The 17,469-nt window shown below is 36.6% G+C and overlaps 1 protein-coding gene across 1 annotated transcript in view; it reads left to right on the forward strand.

The window, feature by feature from the left end:
* Positions 1–2,175: 2,175 nt before the first annotated feature.
* Positions 2,176–17,469, forward strand: part of LOC148654889 (uncharacterized) — a 33,387-nt gene continuing 18,093 nt past the window's right edge. Inside the window, exon 1 of the mRNA XM_088646601.1 lies at positions 2,176–2,297. Coding sequence (XP_088502727.1) covers positions 2,176–2,297 — 122 coding nt within the window. The remainder of the gene's footprint in view (positions 2,298–17,469) is intronic.

Here is a 17,469-nt window from a genome sequence, read left to right on the forward strand (position 1 = left end):
GCAGGTCAAGCTGTTTAGCAGCTTTTTCTTCACACATAATACGTCAGCTCTTTTGCCAACGGTAAATAAGGTTCTTCAAAAATAGTGTGGGGGTTACCTCTTTAGCAATCCGCAAGCTTGCATTTTTCCCCGTTTCCGTTTCAGGAGTCTGTCTCAGAAGTTAAAAAGTTTTTTTTTTCATGCGCATGGGAGCGAAACACAAGAGACGCTCGGTGTATTTTTCTCAAATTTACCTAGAACAGTTCTTAAATATTTTTCTGTTATCTATCACACTTTTCTGTGCTCACAAGATTACCAGCGTTCCTAGCATGCATTTCTATGCATTCCTGTGTTTATAACATTGGCATTGTTCGAAACTCAAGCACATTCTCCTACCTCCCTATTTGCTGGAGATACAGTAGCTTTTTTTAAATACAATTGGTCACTTGCGTCCGTAGCACCCATTCCTAGAGTGGTATAGAATTACAGAGTATCTCTTTTGTCCACTGAAGTATTAGCGCACACTGCATCGTGGTACGTAGGCTGCATAATCGACACGTTTTAAAATACAAAATATGAAAACCCGTCCCGATTTTTCAGCGCACATAACACAGTTCCAGGGTCATGTGGCGTACCACCTGGCAGCACACCACGTACCACTGCAGGTACGCGTACCACAGTTTGAGAACCACTGCTTTACAGAATGGTAACAACAGTGAAAAAAAAGCTTATGAACAATGAGAATACACAATGAGAGGACGTAAATGGGAATAATGAATACAGTAGCAACAGAGGGTAAAGAACAGAAACATCTTCTAAAGAAAAAGGTTTTGAGTCTAGATTTGAGTTTAGAGAAGGTGACTCTCTGATATCCGTGGGGAGAGAATTCCACAGCTTTGTGGCATAACAGGAGAAGGCCCTATCACCAACAGAGTGTAGACAGGCTTGGGGGACATATAGGAGACCAGGAGAAGAGCAAAGGTTCTGAGGTGGGGTGTAGGATGATAGTAGCTCAGACAGGTACTGGGGTGCCAAGCCATGCAGAGCCTTGTAGGTGAGCATGAGGATTTTGAAGTCGACACAAAACGTGACAGGAAGCCAATGCAAGGACTCCAAGATAAGAGTAATGTGATAATTTGCACTAGACTTGATCAGGATTCTGGCTGCCAAAGTTTGGACATACTGGAGTTTGTTAAATGTGGATTAAGAAACCCAAGAGAGTAAAGCGTTACAGTCAGACCTGTCGCCAGACAATGATCAATGGGGGGCACTAATATTTATATGTTTACGGTCTTTAAAATGGATGAAATATAGTATCTACTCAATATTTCTTTATGGCACAATATTATAGGCTATTGTAAGTGAAGTCTTCATGTATACTGGTTGACATATGAATTTTGTCCACCTCAAAAATGCTTTTAACACCGCCACAGATGGTCTTCTGAACAAACACAAAGCGCATTCCTATGTTATTTCCAGAACAACAGACTCAACCACCGCCCACTCGAAAACACAAGCACTCTTACAAAGAATGCAGTTAAATAACGCAAATTGCACAAAATCTTCTAAAATGTAAATAGGTCTTTTACCCCTCCACAGCAGGAGTAATAACCAGGACCATGGCTGGTAACCTTGATGATAAAACTAGTCAAGACAACGTAATCATTTTGATTAGTTATGAATACAAATGATGGTAGAGGCTCATATTCAGTGAGAAAACATCTTGGTTACCATCAGTAAAGCTGAAAACAATGCATGTGATCTGAATGGAACTTTTCAGAATGGTGGTCGGAAAAGAGTTTTGAGTGTGGAGAAAGAGTTTTTGCATGTTGTTCTTGAAGCACAGCATACTAAGGCCAGTTTAAATGTTATTAATAGGCTACTGCAGGCATTGCTTAAATGGTTTTGTGGTATTCTGACAGCAGGCTCTGAACAGTCCATTTCTGAGGCCTGTTTCTCTTACATTAGGGACATGAGGAATCGGCACGCAACTTGGTACGCTTCTATATCGAATCCAATCAAAGACAAACCAGTGCACCACTGGGCATTCCGGGTGAATTAACAAACACACTTGTATGCGTTATAAAGCACACAGCACATAGCCTATGAAAGGAAAATGCAACATGAAGAAGAAACACTGTGAAAATCATCTATGGAAAAACAGCTAGCTATAGGCTAATGAACAAAGGCGTGCCGATGCTAACTGTTAAACAGCCCGATAATCTAGGGGTATATGGAGTGCGACATTACGGGAATTCCAGACGTGCAGGGACAAATCTTTGGTGTGGGGAAAAGATAGTTGTAACAAATTTGGACAGGTAATCAGAAGTGAAATATGTAGAATTTGAATAGGTGACTGGTATGGGGGTAAAGGAAAACATGAATTAGGGAAAAGGAAATATGAGTGGTGCCCAAGGAATGAAAATAACAAACAAAATGGAGCTGGCTAATTAAGTGAGGGAAAGCTGGACTAACTACAGAACAAAACTCGAAACACCCGGTCTTTGGGGACTAACCTACACTGACTACCCAAAACCATACAAGACAAAAGGCACTCACCCGTACTAAACTGGTGTTTCTAATACAAAGACAAACTACGTGTGTACAATGTTACCCCACAACCTTAACTAACCTTTTACACAAAAGTTCACACAAATACACAAACAAGGAAGCTATTAATACAAATAAGGGAATGGGGTGTAGACACACGGAATGGGCTACAAAAGAGCACAGAGGTTGATATACTGTAACACGTTTGGGCAAGGTAATGGCGAATAAAGGATAATACAAAAAAAAAGAAAGTACAAGGAGGAGATGAACACAAACCAAAGAAGCCAAAGCTATACGGACACGAAGCAAAACAAACGAAAATGAAGAGAGACGAAACAAGAGCAAAACTTAAGCAAAATGAAGCTGAAGCCGAGCAGAACCGAAGTTGAACGAAGTCCCCCTACGTTCTGAAAACCTCCAAATTAAATACCGAAGAAGTTGAGTTCTGATTGGTCGAGTGACATACTGTATTATGGCAAAGTGGATGAATTAATGAACCAATGGGGAGGGAGAACAACCAAAGTCAGGAAGTGTGGAACATAGAAACAAAACAAACACACAAAAACATAGGATGTAACACTAACCATCAGTGCACTGTGTTGTGCATCTGTGCATCTTTATCACTGGTAAAGATATAGTGTTAGGAGTACAATATAGACTAATAATCACTGATGTTGTTTGCATTTCAACAAAGGATAATGATATAAAGGTATTTATGTGGTGAAGAAGTTGTTTTTATGGGAAACTTTCCCCACACAGAAAAATAAAATGTAAAATGGAGTTTAATTGAATATGGCTAAGAATAATATCATTTCTTGAGTGTACACCATGAGAGGTTTCATTCTCTCTAACAAGGTGTTGGATTTTTATGACAATATGTTGATATAACTATTGCTTTAATTGCTGGATTGAAACAATAACAGTGCAATAACTGTTATTCAACTTTTTACCTCTCACTGAACAATAGGAATAGAATGGGATCTTTTCAGAAATTGGCAGCACAATTTTAGTCTTTCAAAAGTTGCAGAAAACAAAATTTTGTAAATTAAAAATACCCAAAACTTTAAAGAAATATATATCTATATTTTTAAATCTTGCTTTTAACTTGTCACAATCAATCACAGCAGTGATTCTCACTCACTTTATGTGTCCTTAAATAGCTTCTTAACCATAGGTTTATGTGAGTCATTCTTTGAAGTCTAAATCATAGCATTCATGCAAATGTGTCTGTGTGTAATGACATAAAATAATATAAGAATAAAGGTAATAAACAAACATTCTTTCAAAAAGGAAAAAAATACACCAGTGAAATTAAGCAAGCAGAAGTTTTTATGACGTAGTACTGTATGTACAGTAATTAATAGACAACTTACCATGTTGCATTCCCTCAATCCATTATGCTTTATTTCTTTAATATTTTTTTAGTGTTCTTATAATTATTGGGTATTTGGCAACTAATAACTCAGGATATTGCTATAAAAGCTGCACTCATAGCTGGTATTTTAGCATTACACTCAAGACTTTTAAATGCTATAGAGACTACCAAAAGAAATGCACTCATAACTGATCTTTAAGGGCACAGCAAAATTGCCTGACCTTTCCCAAGAAAGGTGATGATGAAGACAGACTGTCTAAGCATTTAAAACTTGCATCCCATAGGTCGACAAATGAAGAAAAAAAACTTTGAATTGCTTCGCACGGGACCCTCTAAAGATTCGTTTTCATTCTGAATGACTGGCTGCGGTGGTGGCGTGGGACTTGCTTGATCCTTATTTTCTGCTGGTTCCATGTCAAGGCAGTGGACAAATCTAAAATGAATTGTTTTGGTCATAATTCAAATGTTGACAAAAGCATGTCTGTAATGCAGTCTCTGAGGAAAACTATTGTACCCACTGGAAGACCGAAAGACTCAAAAGATATATTCAGTTCAATAACTGTGTCAATAGAATGATGAGTACAATGTCAAAAAGAATAAAACAGAATTATAGTCAGAAAAACACATCATGTTTGATCTTTGACAAACTATATCTGAAAAGGACAGATAACCTTAATCTTATCTTATCCCCTTTTTCTCAGATTAATTTATTTATAGCTTTATAACAATACAATGCCACCAATAACATCTTGTCATGTCTGTGTGATCTACAGTATGTCTGTGTTTATTTGCATGAAGGTTCATCACAGAAAAAAAACTGATCCAATATACTAATGCACAAAAGAAACACAACAATCAGGTCTGGTGTACTTAATCAAATCTACAAATCTGATATAAAATACATAATTCAAGGAATCATAATACTTTTGGGAATGGAACATAACACAGTGTCAAAATAAAAACATACAGTGGGTACAGTATATAGGTAAGTCACCACCCACTTTCAAAATGTGTACCTTTTGTTGTATGACACTCTGAAAGTAAAAACAAATTAAATTAGGGTTGTTCCATTTTTATTTACACACAGTATCCCACATTAGTCAAGTGAAAATAAAATTAATACATTCAAAAACATTCTTAAAATAAATTCATATTACAACAGTAAAATACCTTATTGGGATAAGTGAACCTTATGTGGATTGCGTTTGTAAACTTGCACAGGTATAACCAATTACCTTACAGATCACACAACAAACTAATTGGCTCCCACCTGTGATCGATTGTGGTAATTTTGATTAGTTCAGAATAAAAGCAGCTGTTTCTAGAGGAGTCTACTGCTTGAAAGTGCATTTCAAAGCAGAGAATCCACTATGGGTGGAAAGGTGTTTCAAAAGAACTTTGAAATAAAGTTGTGGAAAGGCAGGCACAAGGCAGGAGATGGGTATAAAAAGATTTCAAAGGCTTTAAGTATCCCATTGAGCATAGTCAAGACCAACAATAAGAAGTGGAAGGCATATACTGTAGCACTACCCAGACCTTACCTAGATCAGGCCGTCCCTCCAAACTGGATGGCTGAGTAAGAAGGAGGCTGATCAGAGAGGCTACCACAAGGCTGATAGCAACTTTGAATGAGCTACAGGCCTTTATGGCAAAGTCTGGTCATTGTGTGGATGTGACAACAATATCACAAGCACTCCACAAAGCAGCCTATCCAGGTAATTTGACTTGTAGACAAGCTACCTTCAATTATATTTGAGAACCACCCGTACATTCTCATTAAGCAAGCAAGCAAGCAAGCAAGCTACAATCATATTTTCCTGTTCTTGCATTAATTCAAATATTGATATTCATACAGATTCTTAATTGCCTTTTAACTAAATACCAAATACTAAGCATATTATTTTGTCATCCCATGGAACAATACACTTACACAATCAATAAAATTATATTTACTATGTAAATATGTAAATAATCAATTTCACCATAAATGCACCTGTTCATCTGTTCTGTGGACTGATGTTAAGCTTTCTGTTGTATTTTCATTGCACTTCAGTACCAAGACACTTGAGTAATAGATTATACTTAATTTGAATTTTTTGCAATTATTTCAAACTAGTTTAGAAAAACAAACTATGCTAATTTTTCATAATGTTCAAGAAGAGCTGTGGTAATTTTCAGAAATCAGTGCATTGTGTGATTTCCTGAAGGGACAGCATACTGTATATTAATTAGGAACAAGTAATAGGTTTATTCCATGCTGAAAAAAAGAAGAAAGAAAATACAACGTTTTGGCCAAGGAGCCTTTTCTTTCTTCTTTTCAGCATGGAATAAACCTATTACTTGTTCCTCTGCAGCCTACACATGCTGACGCAGCTACCCACTTGTATATTAATTAAACAATTGTAACTGGACTAAAGACCTAGTAAAATCAGAATACCTTGATGGATAACAATCTGTATCTGTAGGGATCCTCGTTATTAAAGATGCCATCAGAATGGGTGATATTTTTGTCAATGTCCAAGCTGATGACAAACGTGCAATCTGAAAGGTAAAAAAACAATGCAAGCATGTTCTATAAGAACACTGTTTATGAGCATGAACATTAAGTACTCTGGGTAAGAGTTCTATTGCTGTAGATTGATTGACTGAACAAAAGTATTTGCCCTCAACTAGCCTAATACAGTACCAAGTAATTTTCAAGTTGGTGGCTGTGTCAACTTGCATAGGCTGGAAATTAACACATATACAGTAGGTTTATTGCATGCGGAAAAGAAAAGAGACAACGTTTCAGCTGTGAAGCCTTCTTCAGCTGTCAGATGTCACACTCTGATACTGTACAGTGTATATTCATATACTTTTTCACAATTTATTTAAATAAATGATGGATTTTGCCAATGATTACATACAAGTCTGCTTTGGAATACAGATGTTAAGCCACAATAGACTGTAGGAGGTTTCCTCAAATACAGGACAGGCAAGGTACAGTAGTTCAGGAAATTCTCTATCATTTGTTCTTGTTATTTTACCAGGAATTTATGTTTTGCAAAAGTAAATTTTGCTTGTATAGCCTCATTTGAAATATTTTATGTGTCAAACGACTTTCAAATCAAGCAAGTAACACATGAATACAAATACAGTACATTTATATAACTGTTTTTAAAACCTCTCATTTTCTGTATGTCTCTCCACCTGTTGTGTTTTTATTGAAATCATAATAATAATGGTCTATATTTTATTGTTTTAATGGTTATTTTAAAATATTACTTTAAGATTTTAGCAATGTTACAAAAACTATTTTTAAACATTTTATTTTAACCTGTATTATCAAACATTTTTCTTCTAGGTTTATGTACTATATATTATATGTATTGTGATATTTTTTCTCTTGGCCTACCTCTCTTCTGAAAATAGATGTTGATTTTAAATGTATTTTGGACAATTGGACAGATAGATCTCATTTTCTACATTTGCTAGTCAAGACATTTATATTTCCAGTTCGGGGTCATGAGGGGGCCAGAGCCTTTCTTGGCAAGTAATGGGCGCAGGGCAGGTTATGTCCTTGACGGGACACCAGTTCATCACAGGGCAGACAGACACAGACACACATACTGTACACTCACACCTCGGGTCAATTTTCCCAGGAGCCAATTACTCCTACCAGTATGTTTATGGACTGTGGGTAGAAATCAGAGCACCCAGAAGAAACCCGTGCAAACATACAAACTTCCCACAGATAGTACACCATGTCTGGTATTGAGCCCATTGCCCCAGCACTGCAAGGCAGCAATGCAGCCCACTGCACCACCATGCCACCCCTAATATGAAACCAAATGTAAAATATATATATACTGTATATACAGTATGTGGTGAAAAAGAGTTATGTAGGCTGGTCCAGCAATTGAATTGAACATTGTGAAGGAATAGTTTTGTTACCCTGGATGTTTTGGAATAAGAATTGTCTTGTTTGAAAATGGGTTATTTGTGCCTTTCAGGTTACACTAAGAGTAGAAGGAGAACAGGTTACAAAATATTGTTTAAACTTAAAAAGAAACATAGCATCTTGACACCTTGATTTGTTCACCTTCACAATAAAAACTAGCTATGAGCTTTTGCCTGCTGTAGTCTTTGACTGACTTAAGCAGCACATACAGTGCATATGAGTGTATGAAGTACAGTAGCATGTCTGATGGAGTTTATACTTAAGACTAATAGTAAGTGAAGGTCTCATTCTTTGTGATGCAAACATTAAAAAATCATTATCTTCCTTAAGAGCTGAGGAAGGTCACTGCCTTATAAATGTAGTTCAGGAATAGATGATTTTCACACCATTCAGCATTTAGATTTCTACAGAGCAATTGACTTCAGTTCTGAAAATAAATAAGTAACGGAAACTACATTATAATATTTTATTCTTGTGTTCTACAAGATAAAAGATATGAGCAGACACAAGTGCTGCTGTATTGATATTACAATACATAAACTAACAATAAAATAAATTTAAAGGATATATGAATATTGTGTGTATTTGGGATTAACTGTTAGTAAAATAGGTTTATGTTAATGTCATAAAAATACAAAAAATATATACATTCTATATGAATGTAAACAGTAAATGTATATGAAATAAATCTAGAAGATGTCATTACTAGCACTGCTGTTCTGCAAGTATCATTAAAATTATTTTGCATAAATGTTTTTGAGTGGAGCATACTGTACAGTACCTACTGTAAATTGCAATATCAACAATTTAAATATACTGATTTAAATATCTTGAAAACTTGTATTACCTGCAGTGCAATTTACCATAAAGTATGGATTGAAAAATTATTTTAATCTGGCCTATGTTTTTTTTTACTATACATGTTCATTTGTTTTTAAATACATTATGATACTGTATGGATTTAACGTCACTATATTATCTCAGGAATTAAGGCATCACAAATGCAAGACACGGCATCATAAAGAAAAAAAGGACGGCAAAAAGCAAATATTTATAAAATATTTTAGATTGTAAATAATAATATAAGTATTATACATAGTGTCTTTCAGTTTTTAAAAGCAAATAAACACATTCACATTCAACACATTCAACAGCATTCACACATTGGCTAAATCTGCACACTGTGATACAGTATATAAAATTAATAAAAAATGTCAATGCAGTATACATATTATTTATTATGAAACTACATGGAATAAACCTTTATCTGCTCTTTGCACCCCATGCATGCTCATGCAGCTACCTACTCAAACTTCTTTTTCCATTTTCTGCAAGCATTTAATTTTCCATTATAACAATAATGACGGCATGAGTTCAGGGGACATGTAGTGAAAGAGGAACTACAGTCAGAACAGTTATTAAATCTTGGTAACAAAATCAAGTAATTGATGGTAGTACAGATGCAGCCATTCAAAATGGGTGAGGTATTTCGCGGCATACCCCGGTGGGCGTGTCACAGTATCACGCGGTATCACGCATTTCACGTGTGTCACGTGACTAACTATCCGGCGTCGCCTTGTAAAACCGCCAGGGGGAGCTTAACCTCTCATGTACAGCATTTGAGCCTTTAATTTTGAACTGTGTATTACAGCATGTTAATCATCAGTCATTAAAATGTTGGTATATTTTATGAAAGCAAGATTGCTCAGTTGGACAAAAGTAAACAACCTACCTTTACCAGAAATATTTATGCATCAAAGCCTTTACTGAAGATATTACTAATAGTATTAATAATGGATGACTTTGGACAAGCTGTATACTCAAAGTATAATTTCTTTAGCACATTTGTACAAGCACTTGGAATCTGTCCAAGCCATACTTTGTCAGGCATTTTGTTTTACTTCAACGGGGCATAAAAACTTCCTTGCTTTTAACAGGGCGTTTCATAATTTCTAGCTACGAAAATGATTTAAAATGCGACACCTATCATTCAACTAGAGCTTAAAATATCACAAGGAAAAATACACACCGGTATTCCATTTCTCCCTAAACATTGTAAGCTTCGAAGTCTTTAACTAACGTGATACCGGAGTCAACAAGCATACTTTTAGAATTTGATTAAAAGGGAATATAATATGGAATCGCGTATCTAAAGAATTTAATAACGGTATGATTATATCTGTGTACTGCGGCAGAGCTATGTAGGGCTGTTTCGCCTGCCTGATCATGCGAGCTCTCTTGTAGCCTACTGGTCTAGGTGCGTGACTACCAACTGGCAGGTTGTGTGTTCGAATCCAGCTGGTGCTGGACTTTTATTTTAACAAACATTTCTTCGAAAAAATAGGTAAGCGATATTATGGACAATCAATTGACTTTTATATTTCAAAATATCGCAACATGATCGATATTTGCGATATTTTGAACATATCTTCTCTTCTGACAGCGGTTCCTGCTTCTATTGTGTGTGTGTGTGTGCAACAGTAAATTTTTATAGAGAAATGGAGGCTGGACAGTATGCGTTGCAATATAAACATTTATATTGATTTAAATCGTGTTCTGATTTAAATCGCAAACGCGTGTTTAATTATGTGTTTTTTAATCATGATCAGGCTAATGCATTTCTACATTTTCTGTATGAACCAGCTTAGAGGTTCATACAGAAAGACAGCTTGTGTTTAAATTGAGTGTAAGGTAATTTATGCTTCTAAAGTCATGGTCAGCATTTATTGTTGTACTGTGCTGTAAACTTTTTCTGTGCCTAGTCACATTATTTAGTTTCCTGACTCACATTATTTAAACTGCGACACTGATCATTCATCTCTAAATTAACTTTATTTTATATAGCGTTTTAAGCGAATAGGTAATTAGATTGCTCATAAACCTAATCACTTTTTCTACATAAACACAGCGTGATTGCTCTCTGAAAATGCTTTTCCTTTATTTTTAAAGTAGGCTCAGATTTCAACTATAGATCGTATTATTATAAACTTTCTTGGAAAAATGTATTTTATGTAAACCATGTTTGCTATTAATTCATTTAGGGCTAAAATACGTTCATTGTCTTCTAATCGAGTCGAGTTGACATTGGAAGCCTGCCACACCCGGACCGTTAAACCAACGCATTAGCACGTCAAAGCCCATTGAGCCAGTATTGGCTTTAGTATCCCCCCCTTCTCCCCTCAATTCAATTCAATTCAAGGTGTTTTATTTGCATGACAGATGGGTACAAGCAGTGTTGGGTACTGTATGTATATTGTAACGCTTACGGCAGACAGGCACTGTGTAGGAGCCGATGCACCAGAGCAGCGCCTGCAATTTTTATATTTATAACTTCGTTTTTAAAATTAGTCAAGCAATACGAAGCATCTCCTTTTACTTAGTGCCTGAGCATACTGCAACGCGTGTGAAGCCCATAAACGATATTAATTTTGGAACTTAAACATACAGTATATGGCTGGTCTCGGTACTTTAAAGAAAACATACACACCAGTATTCCATTTCTCCCTAAACATTTTAAGCATCGAAGTCTTTAACTAACGCAATACCGGAGTCAACAAGCATACTTTTAGAATTTGATTAAAAGGGAATATAATATGGAATCGCGTATCTCCAGAATTTAAAGACCAGACAATCGCAAACTCGTTTTCAATAAAATTATTTTATTCATTCAGCAGTTTGTGAGAGGGACATCCAGCAGGGAGAGACACACACACCGGTTTTCATTGACAACATTGTTTTTTTTTCAATTCCTCTTGTCTAACAGGAATGTTTTGTTTGTGGACAGACTGTTAGACAAGAGGAAAAGACCGCCTCCTCCTACGAAGCATTTCGTTGATCCGATCACGAATTCTTTTCCAGTCGTACGCAGCAAGGGTTGAGAATCTCCGATTCACCATCGTACTAATGGTTTCCCGGAGATTGCAAGGCAAGGCACTTTTGCCTCTGGACCCATCGAAATTTACAGACGTGGTCCACCCCCAGTAAATTTCAAAAGTCACAAGATTTCGAAACACGAGGGCGGCGTAGCGGTCGGCTCTTGCTTTCCCGTCTATGCCGATGCACTGCAAGTACAACCCCCCCTCCATCTCCTGGGTGATGGGTAGCAGTTGGACATCTGGGAGAATTATTCGTCCCACTGGCATCTGTGAATTCCGCTGTGCTTCCTGGGGGGAGATAGCCGGCGGGGACAGCATCAACAGATTCCTGCGCGGTGGTGAACTGAGAGGCCGGGATGGAGTGTCCTGAGGCGGTGTGTGCTCTGCGGGGGGCAGAGCTTCCGCCAGGCATTGCAGCCTGTGCGGCGGGGAGAGGCACTTTTCGGGAGACAGCTGCTCAACTGTTTGACTGCTGGAACTCTAGCCTCCCAATCCTCCCCAGTAATGCATCGTAATGCTCCCGCTGCTGCCGAAATGTCTCCATACAGGTGCTGCTTCTACAGGTTGGCACCCTGGCCAGTGGCCGAGAGCAGAGACCCACGGCCTGTGGCAAAATAACATAATTCATGTAAGAAATAAAGTCACACAGTAGTATTCATCAGTCGCGGAACAGAAGTCAAAATAAACTTTTCTTTTTTTCCGTCTTACCGCTTTCTTTTTTACTGTCCTGGTGGTAGATCGTTTCGCCCGTGCGGCGTTTTCTTGAAGAACAGGCTACGAAGAAATAATTATAATTGAATTTAAAATTCAAAACGGCAATAATACCTTGTAATATGCGCTGTAATCGCGTATTTCAGATGAAGTCTGCTGTATTTGCTTACCCTTCGCTCTTTGGAAGCTGGGGCGGCAGAAGCACCCCGTCTCTTCCCGTAAAACGCCTTGGTCTCCATACTGTACTATGGTCGCTGTAGTGCAGGTTCGCAGTTTTTTTTTTGTGATGGGAGCTCACCCAATCCCTTGGTGTCTTTTATGCGTCACACATACTGTATTTCAGCGCCATATATTTCATGGATATTATGGAATATAATGGATGGATATCTTAGTTATCTTTCTAGTTCACAGGTTTGCATGCATAATTTAATTTTGAAAGCCACTGAGACATCAGGTACTACTGTTGTATTTATGAAAAAGAAACAAAACAATAAACATACTAACAACTGTGCCATCCTACTCCTTAGTTAATACATTTTATTATTCATAAACAGTTAACATTGTTAGCAAAATATTTTGAATTATATCAATGCAATTTCAACCAAACCTGTTCCCACACACCCCGCCCCCACTACCATTAGAATATACACAAACATTTTAGCGTTTCATTCTGAGCAGAAGACCCTCACACCTGAAGAGTGCTGGCTGTGACGAATTAAACCGGTTTTACAGGTTTCAATCACAGACCATGTGACATGGGACTCAGTAAACTACAGTAACACCGTATTTGATAACGCTTTAAAAACGCTATAAAATAATGTGACTTGGCACAGAACAAGTTTACAGCACAGTACAAAGATAAATGCTGACCATGACTTTAGAAGCATAAATTGCCTTACACTCAATTTAAACACAAGCTGTCTTTAGCCCTCTAAGCTGGTTCATACAGAAATGTAGAGATCTAGGCTCAGAACACACAGCTTCATTAGCGAATACATATGCAGGACAACTAGAGAAGACGTTTTACAGAGGATGGATTTTTAGAAACATCCCATCATATTCACAACGTGAAATCTAGAAAATAATATTACATAACCAAAATCCGCAATATGGAAACAGAACCTGTGTAATTGTTGATAGATGATGTACTCGTAACAGTTTTTCAAGACGAACTACAACATTTAAAAAATGACTTGTATGTACTTGATATCTCTAATCAATCCACGGGTCCCAGCACAAAACGAAAGTAAAACGCATACCGTTTCGCGCTTCTTATTAGTTGCTCAAAAGTAATTTGACCGTATGAAATGCATAATATAAACCTAGAAACATATACGTGAGCAGTACTTAAGCACTGTAGTATCGGTGTTAAGACATACCTCTCAAATACTGTAAATCAAGTTAAAAATATCTCAAGACCGATTCTGGTCATAATGAAACCATGCAAGGGAGTTTTTATGTCCGTTGCAGTTCTTTTACAACATGAATATAATTATATCGTTATTAATTTCTTGAGATACGCGATTCCATATTATATTCCCTTTTAATCAAATTCTAAAAGTATGCTTGTTGACTCCGGTATCACGTTAGTTAAAGACTTCGAAGCTTACAATGTTTAGGGAGAAATGGAATACCGGTGTGTATTTTTTTCTTTAAAGTACCGAGACCAGTCATATACTGTATGTTTATGTTAAGATTTCCCTTCAGTGGTAAAATTAGATATGAATATTCAATACTTAAACGGGCACAGTTAAGACATTAAATATACATATACATATTGTATACAGTACAGTTTGCATACGGTAATATGTTTGTTACGCGATTAAAAAATAGATAAAACTGGAAGGTCCAGCACCACCATTATGTTTATATGGTTGTTTTTGTTGGTTGGTTGTTATTATGGTTATTAATAATACGATCTATAGTTGAAATCTGAGCCTAAATAAAAAGAAAAAGCAAGTGATTAGGTTTATGAGCAATCTAATTACTTATTCGTTTAAAACGCTATATAAAATAAAGTTTATTATTAATTTGCTGGACAGAGCGGTGAACATTATTATGCATAAGACAAAGATAACGATCCTGATCAGTTAAGAAATCTGTGTACGCTGTAAGGTTTTTACTTCTTAAACTTTTAAAATACACGTTTTGAATAGAAAGAAATCCTCTTCCTGGTAGTGTGTATAGCACACCAGCACGTCTTTTTTCTCCAATCAGAGGGGTGTCAGATAGTGTCAGCCAATCACCATTCTGTGTTGGGTAGCAACGGGTGACTGTTCTCAGGCGGAAGATGTAAACAGCTTAATGTTCGTGTTAAATAATTTTTTTTAATTCAATTAAACGGGCACAGTTAAGACATTAAATATACATATACATACTGTATACAGTACAGTTTGCATACGGTAATATGTTTATGTTACGCGATTAAAAAATAAATAAAAATGAAAAGTCCAGCACCAGCTGGATTCGAACACACAACCTGCCAGTTGGTAGTCACGCACCTAGACCAGTAGGCTACAAGACAGCTCGCATGATCAGGTAGGCGAAACAGCCCTACACAGCCCTGCCGCAGTACACGGATATAATCATACCGTTATTAAATTCTTTAGATACGCGATTCCATATTATATACAGCCCTACACAGCCCTGCCACAGTACACGGATATAATCATACCGTTATTAATTTCTTGAGATACGCGATTCCATATTATATTCCCTTTTAATCAAATTCTAAAAGTATGCTTGTTGACTCCAGTATCACGTTAGTTAAAGACTTCGAAGCTTACAATGTTTAGGGAGAAATGGAATACTGGTGTGTATTTTTTTCTTTAAAGTACCAAGACCAGCTATATACTGTATCTTTACGTTCCAAAATTAATATCGTTTATGGCCTTCACACGCGTTACAGTATGCTCCTATTCTTTTTATGCTCAGCTACTAAGATTTCCCTTCAGTGGTAAAATTCAATATCTACAACGGGCACAGTAAAGACGTTTACAGTAAGTCTTTCTACGACAGACCAACGGACCACGAGTGCCCCTGTCGGTCAACCAATCACGCACCGCGGTATCGCGTGTCATCATACCTGCGGTATCTGTACCGCGGAGTCTGTACCGCGCACTTTGAATGGCTGCATCTGTATAAAATTTGGCAATTTCCTAATTAAGCACAAAATATTGAACTTTGTGAAAGTACTGTATGGTCTCCATTTTGTTGCAAACTCCTGGACCTGCCATGGGTGAGAGCGAGAGTTCTCGCAAATTGTGACGTAAAGCAGCCCTTCCTGCTCATTAGTCACCGTAATGACTAATGTCATGTGAGAAATGAGAAAATAAGTAATAGTTGTGCGGCAGACATTTCACCACAGAAATGTTCCAACATGGTGTGTGTACAGCGTTAACAGATAAGTAGTATTTGTTGGCAAAACAGTCTCAAAGTTGAGACAGTTGCATTTCTGTTGCATTAAAAGAGATGTATTCATAAGACCGCTTGTTTAAAATGTAATAGGGCCTCTTCACCTCACCACAAGTTTATATGAATATTTTTATAAGAATATGGTGCTGCACATATCTGGAAAGTTTATCTATTTATCTATTTTACATTCATTGTGGCTTGAAATGCACTCAATGCCAATTCTTTCTAACCCCAAAATATAAAAACAGCATTTCAGTCCCCCTTTCAAATAAGCATATTAAAACATTTTTCTAAAATAACTACAGCAAGTGACTGAGTTAAAGAATTCAATGCAGATTTTTTATATGAAGATGGTAGAATACTGTTGTGTACCTTATTTTCCAGCTACCACTACAAACTGTATAAATATATTTATATTCATAAATTAATGTCATTAATGACATTAAAATTGTTACTATACTTCATTTGATTTCATTTTCAGCTACTAAAATCACCCTTTAGTTAAATGATTCCATATTAATACTACATATTAAGTGGATTTAAAGAAGTAATAAAATAGATTAAATGCACCACAAGTACCACCTATCAATCTTTTTTTGGTCAATGAAAAGCTAAATTTGGGATGCTGAATAAAAGTGGTACAGCACAAGTTTACTGTGGAAATAGGTTTGTGTATACATGCCCACCACAATACATACTGTTGACTGGAATAGAACTTTTGAAACGTTTGTTCTGACTATGGCTCATTGTAGGACAATAAATTGAATATGGATCAGAATCAAAATTAAACTAAGAACATACAGTACAGTATCTTGAGTGGTGTGGCAATATGTAAGGAAAGCAAATTAATGGATACAAATTCCCATGGTTGTTCAGGGAAGGATTGAAGAAATGATAATTAAAGAATCTGCGTTATCATGAATCATTTAAAGAAAATAAGATATAAAAGGGTTGGTATTTACTGTCAGCGAGACTGTGAGAACCAGAATAAAGATAAAACTCTTCAGTGTGAATGAGATAATTCACTCTATTACAACAATTCATGTTAAAACTTATCAGCAACAATTCAATTTTGGAGCTTTTCAACAAAATACTTTTCTCTTGCATCCAAGCATATTTATTTGTAGATATGCATATAGAATTGCTAAGAAATGTAAAATGATGGTGAAGTGTGTTAATGGAAATGTAAAACAGTGGCTATTGAAGTCAAGAAGTCATTGGTTGGAGCATAGCCTATGTAGGCATCCTCTCACGAGGCACCAGTAAATGTAGGGGTTTGTGCATGTACTGGGACAATTATTAATTATAGCAGTAAGTCACAAAATGATTCTTTTGATGGTATTAGAATCCAACCTTGCGGGATAACTCAAACAACGCACACACACAGATACTAATACGCGAAATACATTTATTAATACTGTAGCATTTACAGGTTCTTTTCAGAACAAAGGACGAGTGGAAACGCGATTAACAAACAAGCATTAGCTTTATTTGTTAACAACCACACAAAACCAAACACAGGATATACACGCACATGAGGAGACTGACGGAACACGTACACATCTTTAGGGTGGTAATTACCTAACAACACGCTATACTTTTACAAGACTACACAGGGCACTCGA

Source organism: Lepisosteus platostomus, chromosome 9 (assembly GCF_059453375.1).
Source record: "Lepisosteus platostomus isolate fLepPlt1 chromosome 9, fLepPlt1.hap1, whole genome shotgun sequence".
Lineage (NCBI taxonomy): Eukaryota > Metazoa > Chordata > Actinopteri > Semionotiformes > Lepisosteidae > Lepisosteus > Lepisosteus platostomus.